Source organism: Alexandromys fortis, unplaced genomic scaffold, assembly GCF_014885135.2.
Source record: "Alexandromys fortis isolate MF-2015 unplaced genomic scaffold, M_Fortis_MF-2015_v1.1 scaffold_5, whole genome shotgun sequence".
In the NCBI taxonomy this organism is placed as follows: Eukaryota; Metazoa; Chordata; class Mammalia; order Rodentia; family Cricetidae; genus Alexandromys; species Alexandromys fortis.
The window spans coordinates 15,780,283-15,791,159 of NW_026067924.1; the positions used below are offsets into that span (position 1 = coordinate 15,780,283).

The 10,877-nt window shown below is 41.9% G+C and overlaps 1 protein-coding gene across 1 annotated transcript; it reads right to left on the reverse strand.

Moving 5' to 3' along the window:
• Positions 1-6,667: 6,667 nt before the first annotated feature.
• On the reverse strand, positions 6,668-8,501 carry LOC126501726 (eukaryotic translation initiation factor 3 subunit J-A-like). Its single transcript, XM_050142555.1, has 2 exons — positions 7,968-8,501; positions 6,668-7,911 (listed from the first exon to the last, which is right to left on the reverse strand). The coding sequence occupies exons 1-2, from the start codon at positions 8,467-8,469 to the stop codon at positions 7,628-7,630; spliced, it is 786 nt and encodes a 261-aa protein (XP_049998512.1). The 5' UTR covers positions 8,470-8,501; the 3' UTR covers positions 6,668-7,627.
• Positions 8,502-10,877: the final 2,376 nt, after the last annotated feature.

Sequence of the window (10,877 nt, forward strand, 5' to 3'; positions counted from 1 at the left end):
GGTGTGTGCCTTTGATCCTAGCACTTGGGGGGCAGAGGTAGGTGGATCTCTGTGAGGTCAGCCTGATCTACAGAGACAAGGTTCAAGGACAGTTAAAACTACACAGAAAGACCCTGTCTCTAACCCTAACCCCTCCCCCCCAACAAAAAGTAAAAGAGAAAAAGGCAACATGAAACGATTGTGCGATTTGATGTTGTATTTGAGATACTCCTACCTCAGTAGCTGATTTCATGGAAACAGCTGCTATTTCACTGAGTTCCTCCGGTGTTCAGATATTGTCCTTCTAATTCTACCTGGACGGCACTTCATTCTTGAAAGCAGTTTCTCACCAGTGTAAGCATGGGCAGGAAGTTATGACCCAATAAAAGCTGTGACTGTGAAGAGAAGCGCATTCATCTCTGGGAAGAAGGGGCCTATAAGAGTCTAATAAAAGAGGCATGTGGTGATTTGAATGAGAAGAGCCTCCATAGGCTCCTATATTTGAATGCTTAGTCACCAGGGAGTGGAATCATTTAAGGATTAGAGGGATTAGGAGATGTGTTCTTTTTCAAGGAATTATATATGGTCTTGTTGAGGACATATGTCACTGGGGTTAGGCGTTGAAGATTCAAAAGCCCCTATCAGGCCCAGTCTCTCTCTCTCTCTCTCTCTCTCTCTCTCTCTCTCTCTCTCTCTCTCTCTCTCTCTCTCCCNTCTGGAAGATTAGCCAATGCTCTTAACTGCTGAGCTATCTCTCCAACCCCCTCCCCTAAAATCAACTTCTTCTTCTTCTCCTTCTCCTCCTCCTCCTCCTCCTCCTCCTCCTCCTCCTCCTCCTCCTCCTCCTCCTCCTCTCTCTCCCTCTCTTTCTCCTCTGCGGATCAGGATGTAAGGTATCAGATGTTGCTCCAGCACTAAGCCTGCCCGCTCGATGCCACACTTCCTGCTATTATGATGGATTAACCCTCTGAACCTGCCCCAGTTAACGCTTTCTTTTACAAGAGTCATCTTGGCCATGTCTCCTTATAGCAATAGAACGGTGACTAATTCAAGACACAGGCAAGGATGTCTTTAGGTGGAATGTCAGACTGCAGCTCAGATTGGGACAGACGGTGTTCCATTTAGAAGCTGCCAGGCAACGTTTTTCTGTAGACTGAAAATGGAGTCGCAAGTATACCAAAATATTGATTGTTTTCCCAAGAATTATGAAATCTGTTTTAATTTAAATGAAGTAATAAGGCTTAAAAGTTACTAAACATGCAATATTGTTTTCATCAGCAAATTTTAGTACAAAGTTCTGTTTTGCTATCATAAATGACTAGATAACATGTAACAAATGCAAATCATAATCTCTCAACATTTGTTTTTTATTTAACCCCCCCCCCCTTTTTTTTTTTTTGGTTTTTCAAGACAAGGTTTCTCTGTAGCTTTGGAACCTGTCCTGGAACTAGCTCTTGTAGACCAGGCTGGCCCCAAACTCACAGAGATCCACCTGCCTCTCCCTCCTGAGTGCTGAGACATACACCATCACTACCCATCTTGACTTACCCATCTTACACGCAAGCGCAAAGAATGTATTGCCATAGTCAGCTCACCAACACTTTTAAGGAATTCTTGGATTTAATGATGATGTAGCCCTTAGGAAAGTCAGTTTTGGTGATAATTTGCCTGATGTTATCCATTTTTATGCCTTTGTGCATACATTATATTCTTGATAATACTTCATTAAATATGAGCTTTGAGCATCAATTTCTTTATCTTTTATTAATTTGAAAAGCCCCCTTCTTTTACCTATCATTGCTAAAGTCTGGTATGTGCCTTTAATAGGATACACAGATAAATGGATCTCTATGAGTTTGTGTCAGCCTAATCTACAAAGTGACTTCTAGGCCAGCCAGGGCTATACAGTGAGTTTCCAAAAAAAAAAAAAAAAAAAAAAAAAAAACACAATAACAAAAAAAACTGAACCAGATATATTTATAATGAAGAAAGGAAATGAATTTTAACATATCCTTTTATGGCTCATATAAATCCCTTGATTTATATGTGTATTTCCTTAGTGACGTTGTATTTCTCATTGATACCTTTAATAAAAATTACTAGTTGAGTTGTTTTTGTGTCATTAGCACTGCCATCTATGGCCATAGCAAAAGATTAAAGATTAAAATAAGAAATAAAACTCTCTACGGTTCTTTCACTAGATTTTCCAGTGTCTTTAATTCACCAGATGAGACAACTAATCTAAAAAGTCCTCCCTCCTTCTCAGTGTGGCTTACGTCTGCCACACTGCCCCCTGCACTGTTTCAGAACTTACCATCAGTAACTGGTTTTGGTATTTTTGCTAGTAAATATCCTACCACATAATTAGCCTTAATAACAGAATCTGCTTACATTACAACCTAAAGAAACTTTTTTCTTGAGAAGACAGACTCTCGCTCAGCTCTGCTCATTTTCTTGCCAATACAATCCTCGACGGGAACCAGGTTCGGCAGTGTGGTTTTATGCGCAGTGTCTTTTCAGATGGCCATCCTAGGAAGCTTGCACAAAGCCCTTAGACATTAAACACAGTAGTTATTGGCCATGGCGGGTTAATCAGAGTGATTATTTGCCTCAACAGAAATGCAGTCGTCTTCCTTTGATAATGTCGCCCTTGGGGGCATTCTGCTTTCTTTGGAGACTTTGTAGAATCCATGCTGGAATTGATGAATAATAATATGTATGTGGCTGTGTGTACTTTTATTATGAAAATTAATTGGCAGGGAAAGAGAAAGCAAGGATTGGGCCCTTGGACGTGCGTCAACTGCTGGTGCAGTGTGAAGCAGAGGGTGGCTTGCGAGGCTGGCAGACCATGCAGAAGGTGCTGGATGTGGTCCAGACACAGCCTCGAAAAGTGACTACCAATCCTTACCTGTCTTCTAAATAAGGCTGAGCTCCACCATGTTCAAGTAGTTGAGTATTATCTTGATGGCTCGGTCCTTTGGGAAGGGTACATGGACTCAAATGATAGAACTTAAAATGTGTCAAAGGTAAATTCATATGAAGACCAGAGAGCCACCGTCACCCTTTGTTACACCCATCCTCAGGGGAGAGAGATGTTTGAGAGAACTCTCCTGTGAGATTCCGGTAGATTTCTCTCTATGGTCTCAACCATCTCTCTATGATCCTCAATTCCCATGGTGAAATCAAAGCTACCATGTGTGCCAGAGAGACAGCTAACTGGTGGGTCTTTGGCCTGTGATAGCCCTTATGCTAATTAGCTAAACTTTTACTTACTGAGACCCAGCAGCGTAAGACAATGCATTGCTTAGTGCAGTATCTGTAACTTCTTGGGAGATTAATAGAAATGTCAACCAAGATTTATAGTATGTTTATTTTGTGCGATTAAATTTTGGCATGATTAATTTCTTGCCTCTCATGTAATACTTTGAGGAAGTCATTTAATCTCACGGCCATAATGAAATTAAAATAATAAATGCCAGTTTATGGCATTGTCATAAAGATTTAATAAAAGAACAGATATAGTTTGTTGACTTCTAGCAAGTGTTCCTGATCCTAGTAGAACACATCTTCATGGGTGATGGGAGGCAGAAACTTTAAGCACAGTTTCTTGGGTTAGATTCCTCAGGACTGAACTCCATCCTTGATGCTCATGGCTGGACCTGGCCAAGCTACTAAACCATTCTTGGAGTGTTAGTAATATTCATTACTGTTATTATTCAAGAACAATCAGTTCTCCCCATTTGAAAGTAAGGATCTATGCCCCAGAGGCAGATGCAAATCTGGAACATTCTAGGGAGGAGGAAACATTGGCTTTACACACTCGGATTTACCGTGAGGCAGGAAAGAGGGGGGAAAGTGAGACAAATTTCACAGTGATCATATCCAGGCCACCTTCATGTATTGTTGTCTCCACAAATTCACAAATCAAGTCATTAACGTGCAAATTGCTCCCAGTGGACTGACATACATGATGTAACGCCGAGTTGTCATCTAGACCTTCAAACTGTCTGGAAGTTTCTATTTGGTTCTGCTCACCCCCACGGTCAGAACCACACTAACCGATCGTGCACCCCGAGCAACTTGCCATCTGGGCAACCTCACCCCCGCCTCTTCATTCAGAAAGGCAAAGCAACATCTCACATATATCCAACTTCTTAACACACTAATTGTCACCTCTTTCCTTCACTAACAGGCTCTATAGTTGCATCTGTATTTAGAAAAAAACTATACTCATAAAGCTAAAGAAAAGGAGCAGGGAGAATATGATGTGTTTTGAATTTCAAAGACAACCAAAATCACTTTGAGAAACCTCATTGCAAGGCAAGTATGAAGGTGTCCTCTTTTAATCCCAGCACTCTGGAGATGGAGTCAGGGGGATCAGAAACCCAAAATTATCCACAGTTCTATAGCAAATTCAAGGTCCTGCTGCCCCCATCTCAACAAAACAAAACAAACTATAGTAATTGAAGCAGTCTTTCAGGTTTTCTGGTCTCAGCCCTTGCCTTGTGACCCCAAAGAATAAGAGCCATGAAGCAGAAACAGTGAGAAATTAAGTAAAAGAAAGTTCTCGATGTTTGACAGGAGACCCCAAATGTTTCACCCAGTAGGAGACCTGTCGGTTTGCATGTGTTTTGTTTTGTTTTTGACACAGGATCTCTGTATGTAGTCCTGGCTGTGCTAGAACTCACCGTGTAGACCAGGCAGAGCTCAAATTCACAGGGATCTCCAGAGTGCAGGGATTAAAGATATATGTCACCACCCCGGACCTTTGTCTAGGGTTTTTAAATGTTGATGAACAAAGAAAGTAGTTTTGAATGGTCACAGAAGAGCCTGCCAGTCTGGAAAGGGCACCCAGGAAGTACAAGTTCATGTCCTCCCCACAGTCCCATCTTTTAGACATCACGCCTAATGGCAGAAGCAGATAGGCTTGTTGCTTGAAATAATATGTATTCCTGATTTTTCTTATCAGAGACTTGGTGTTGGGGTCTTCACTGCAGAATGCTCCCATAGACATTTCTTGCCATGGCCTGTGCCATCTCTTTTTGTTTTTACAGTTGCCTTTTATTTGGCACCTAATATGTTCAAAACACAGGATAGAGCTTTTAACACTTACATGAACATATCAAGTATAAATATCCATATAGCATTTGGGTTCTGAGTATCCTTGTGTCATTTTGAGAGTACATTACTATAAGAGGTAAGCAGGTTTTTGTACTAACAGGTAAGTACTAGGGGAACCTGGAATTTTAACACGGAGGGTTCTTCCTTCAAAGGAAGGGATGTACAGCCTGTTATCTGTGCAGAAGGTTGGGAGCAGACATGGTTAATAGCCTGGTGAATTTTTTTTCCCCAATTTCTGTGGCAGAGACCACAGTGGATCTTCCTCTAGACCCTTATTATGAGCTCGTTTTTCCTAATCTGTAGAACCCATCTTTATGGAAGGTATCATATGTATTTGCAAAGAGTTGATGTAGCCATGTCTGATCTTTATTTAGCTTACTTTGAGCTTTATTGTACACATGGGATTGAGTTAATTTTCACCAACTTGGAATTTGCTTAAGTGTTCCTAAAATAAACTTGTCAGGGTCAGGCTCCTGAAGTTTGAACCAACACTAGCTAGTTAGGCATACTGAACCAAAATGCCTTCTGGCCTCCCACAGTGATTGTCAGAGAGACACCGCACCACCCCGTGTTCCAGCTCATTCCAATGATGAGTCAGGATTCCTAAGTCTCTAGCTGTCTCATTTAAGGGTCTGCCTGTCCCCTGTCTAGGAAAGGTAAAATTGTTGCCCTAGATTTTAGGAGTGTTCATTGTATAGTCCCTTTTCTATAAATAAATAAATAGCACCTAAGGTAGTGCCATTTTCATCAGCTGCAACGGATACAGTTTTAACCATTTCTCCTTTCCACGGAGAAACTAACTCAACAACCATGACTCTACAGTGGCAGTAAGGTGAGCAGGCCACGCTGAAGGGATCCTTCACAGGCTGTCCTTGTATGTCAGCTGTAGCCACTGTGATCAAATGAAGCAAGGGAACTCTTTCAAGAAAATGCGCACCTGCTTTTCAGTGCCCCAAATTAGTGTAACAACGCTGGGAGTAGGCTTTTTAGGAAGAAGGAAAAAAAGACATCCTTTGCTTTTTGCAAGTTTGTATATTTTTAAAAGTTTTGTACTTAAACTACTACAGCCTCTGTCTCAGAGCCTTTGCTGTGTCCTGCTAGCCTTTGGTTCATCGCTTTCACACAATTCCACCGCAGTCTCCTCCTTCCAAGTCTCCCTAAGGACTGCTGCCTTCTCCCTTAGGTCAGACCTTTACCCAACACTCCTCTTTTATATTTTCATATCCTTATTTTAATCAAAATTTGTGAATTTTTCTGTTGCTAGCTCTACCTCCCTTCTAGTGTTTACTTTCTTGATATAAAAATCACAACACTAAAATAAATAAATAAGTGAATGAATAATCACAACACTAAGCTCAAAGAAGACATTTTATTCTGGACTCAAATATGAGTGGCCGTGGCATGGAAACCTAGATTTAAGTTACCCCAAATTCTGGGTCCTAATGTGAAAGCGGTTTTGTTAAGTTATTGTAGAAACAGAACAAAGGAAGTCACAGATCAGGACACCTTTAAAGACATGAGTAGAAGCAGTAGGTAGGCCAGTTAAAGAAACGTGCGGATAGCTGAGAGCCTCAAGTGTGTTTTTTTTTTAAGTCCTCACAATAGAGATTTTATTAAATTAGTTGCTTTATAAAACATTGCAGATGTCATAATTGTTAACATAACAATTTACCAAACTAGTTAACTGGTGCAGTTTGCTGAGTATGTTTTATAAAGAAAAGGAAATGCCAAAACCCTGTTAAGTTTTTCTGTTGCAGCCTAGAAGAACAAGATTTGTTTCTCAGACACTTGAATCAGGCAAATAGAAACAGTTCCCTCCCCCATCTGAAGTCCTCCATCAGTAGAAATAGGCCGATAAATAACTAGACAGTCAATGCACTGGAGCGTCCACCACTGGCACTGTGAAAATGGAGAGGTTTACCTTCTTCAGCTTCAAAGTTGAAGGGTTTTGGTCATTAAAATCTTAAGTATCAAACTAGTATTTTTCAGCCACAGTATCTTCACTCTGAGATAAGCAGTCTTCTTCACAACATGTTTATAATATCCTCACGCTCAAATTTTAGACAAAGCAATTTTAATACTAGGTGCATCCCACATGCCCTTGCTTGCTGCAAACTGCTCTTCTTGACAAGTTATGAAGTAGTTCAAGGAGGTATGGTTAAGGCTGTATTACTGAATGGTGCTGGTAAATACTACACAATTTTCTGTCATGTTGCGACCTTTGTTTCCAATTTAGTGACTGCTGCTATGGAGTCAGATAGCAACAATGACAACATTATTAGGTTTGTTTTGTTTTTAAACTATGATTTAGTAGCAATTGAAGTTCCCAATTTTAACCCCTTGGCAACAAGATCCAAGTTCCCTCATTTGCTCATTAGCACCTGAGTGTCAAGGGGTTAAATAACCAGCACGAAAGATACTGCACTTCTGATTGTAGCATTTGGCAGAACTGAAAGGAAAGGAAGTTGTGCTACATGTTGAAGGGATTGTGGGCAACAGAAAGAAGACACCAGGAGAAGATAGAATGTCACATGAAGTCTTCGTAGTCTTGTACATATCCTCCATCATATCCACCATAGTCTGCCAGGTCATCTTTCATAGTGGCCTTTAATCCCCCTCCAGGAACCACACCTTTCTTCTTCTTTTTGGCTTTGTTTTGCTTTTCTTGCATCTGTTTTTCACTGCAAAGCACAGTCAATGAATTGGTAATCTTTATCAAGTCATCAATTTCCAATGAAATACAGACATCTCGAACTAAGGCTTCCAAAAAACTGGCATAATATAGTGATTTTTCATATTGTGTAATTTTATCTAAATTTAGTAAATTTAGATAAATTTAGTAAATTATCTAAATTTAGTAATTTTACTAAAAAACTTTCCAAACTCTGTGAAATCATCTCTTGAAGATGGGTTCATAGCATCTATTCCATAACCTGTATTATTAACACCAAAAGTTTCTTTTGCTAATTCAAGGTCTGACTCTTCCTGCAGCTTCTTTAGCCGAAGTTTATCTGCTAATTGCTCTTCAGGTGTTAGCACTTTAGGTTCTTCAGACTCTTCTAGCCTCTTTCTAATTTCTTCTTGCCTTTTCTTCTGCTGCCGTTCTTTCTCTTTTATCTTTTCTGCTATTTTTTTCTTTGCTGAAATTTTTACTTCTGGTTTTACTTCTGCTTCCTCTTTATTTTCGTCATCATCATCATCATCCCAGTTATCCTTCACGTCTTCGTCCTCGTCCTCGCCCTCCCAGCGGTCCCCGCCGGCCGTGCCGCCGCCCGCGACCTTCCGCATCGGGTCCTCCATAGAGAACGTGTCCGCGTCCCAAGAGTCTGAGTCGCCGGCCGCCGCCTTCGCTGCCGTCGCCGCCGCCATCTCGAGTCGGGATGAGCGTGCGTGAAGGGAAGAGCCTCAAGTGTGTTTTTATTCAACAAAAAAGACTCAGAGTTAAAAATGACACTATTAGAGTGGAATGTGCTCCGATAGGACCAGCACCCTCATGAAAACAGGAAATACAGAAAGACAGACACGCAGAGGGAACCTGAAGTGAAGTCTGGGAGCAAAGGGGGAGGCCAGTCACTGCATGACCGACAGGCTTTGCCTATCTAACTATTTGCCTCCTTAGTCATTGCACGCGCTGGTTTATTTTGTCAACAGCACAATGCAAGCTGGCAGTTTCCGGGAAGAGGAACCTCAAATGAGAAAATGCTTCCATCAGATCGGCCCATAGAGAAGTCTTGAATGGTATTTTCTTGAACAATGATTGATGTTGGAGGACCCAGACCACTGAGGGGGGTGTGGTACCATCCCTAGGCAGATGGTCCTCAGTTGTGTAAGAAAGCCGCATGAACAAACCCATGGAGAGCAAGCCAGTAAGCAGGATTCCCTGACTTCTGCTTCAGTTTCAGCCTGGAGCTTCTACATGAACCTCTCTTGGTGACAGAGAAAGGAGATAAAGTCTTCTCTTCCCATGTTTCTGGTCACGGTGTTTTAGCTTGGCAGTAGCAAGCTAGCTACTGATAATCCTTCTCTTCTGCAGCTGTGTTGAGCTCCAGGGTTGCAGCACTGATACTAAACATCTTTATGACCAAAGACCCAGATCGCACTTTGTAGGACAGATCCTCTGCTCGCAAATGAGGATGATACCAGTTACTCGGGGGCCGAGGCAGCACCCTGGAATAGGTGTCATCATTCCCTGGGACTCGGGTACTCCCCTCAAGTGGTGACAGCAATGAGAACTTCTCCAGAACTCACAACAAGGGCCAGAACTGACACAATGACCAATAGAACCCTGACACCTTGAAGACACACTTAATGACATGGCTTCCCAATGTGGCTGTGCCAAGTTAATCTCTTTTCTTTGTCACTTACCACCACTCAGGAATTTCTCTGACTGGGACAAATGGTGGTGTCTAGTCCTTTGAGACTCCTGAAAAAAAAAAAAAAAACAGGACTTTTATCCTAAACTCCTGTAACCCGGAAAGGGAATAAGTAAGCCAAAGGATTCCTGAAACTGCAAAGAAATTAAAATAAAAGCAATTAGCAGGTCCTCTTTCACAGTCCTTATAGAGAACCACCAACCTTCTCAACACTTTAATTTCTGAACTGAGATAATAGTTGCTCTTGTTTGAGTTTGGCTGGTGGCAGCTTGTCAAGGCAGAAAACTGTCACACACGTCTGGCTACTTGATAATCTCAGCACCACTGTTAGCTCAGCATCCCCCAGCCAGCTTGTTAGCCCTCCTCTACACAGAGCTCATCTTCTGGCTTCTGGTCGGGAAGGCTAGGGCCCCAGGACTCTCACCTTCTCCTGTGTTCTCCAGCATCCATCCAACTAGACGGTAGGTTCCTCAAATCCACCCACACAATCACTTCCATCCCTCTCCTCGTCCTTTCAACTCACTCTGCCTTATTCTAGTCCCCAGAAATGCCAGAAAGACCAGTGTCCAGATGATTATTTGGCTAGTCGCCTAATTTTAGGAGAATGTTCCGTCTAGCAAGAGCTGTCTATGTAACTATTGCTAGGAGCCCTGCTTACTGCTTTTAGGACACACTCAGACTCTCTCCCATGACACACGGGCATGGCATACTTAGTCACACACACACATTCCTCTAGTTTTGTACTTTGTACTTTCCTCACTGAATATGCAGGCAAGAGATTCCCTTCAGCATGCACCCTGTTTGCTGCCTTTATGCTTCTGTAGAAACTGGACTCTGGTTTGGGAAATCGGACCACAGACCTTCTCATTCAACATCTAGCCCAGGAATTAATGAAAGAAAACTTCCCTGTGTCTTTCAGCATGAAGATTTTAAACTTCCATTTGAATCTCATGTGTGTCTTTTTACTAGTGTATCCAAGACAGTGTTTGCCAGGCACATGAGAAGGAAAACTGTATTTAACTTACTCTAGTGCCCTAACAGACATAGTGCAACTTATATCAAGATCACGGTCTTTGCTGAGTTTGTTCATGCTGGGCCTTTCTAGCCTTGTCCTGATGAACTCAGAATTTATTACACTGCCTCTGTAGGAAAGGACTTGAGGATAGTAATCTCCATCTTAAGCAACAGAGATCAGCGTGGGGAACAGTCCGCAATGCTGACCTGGGTCTGACCCACTAATACCTACAAACCATTACTTTACAGAAACACTGAGCCAGTTTTACTTTCCATCCCTACAAGTGATTTGGCCACTTAATTAGGCAGATCCCAGAGAAGGAAGACACCAGCCACACAGAGCAGTCTCAGCACAGTGTGAAAAGAGATAATTTGTGCAGGATATGACAC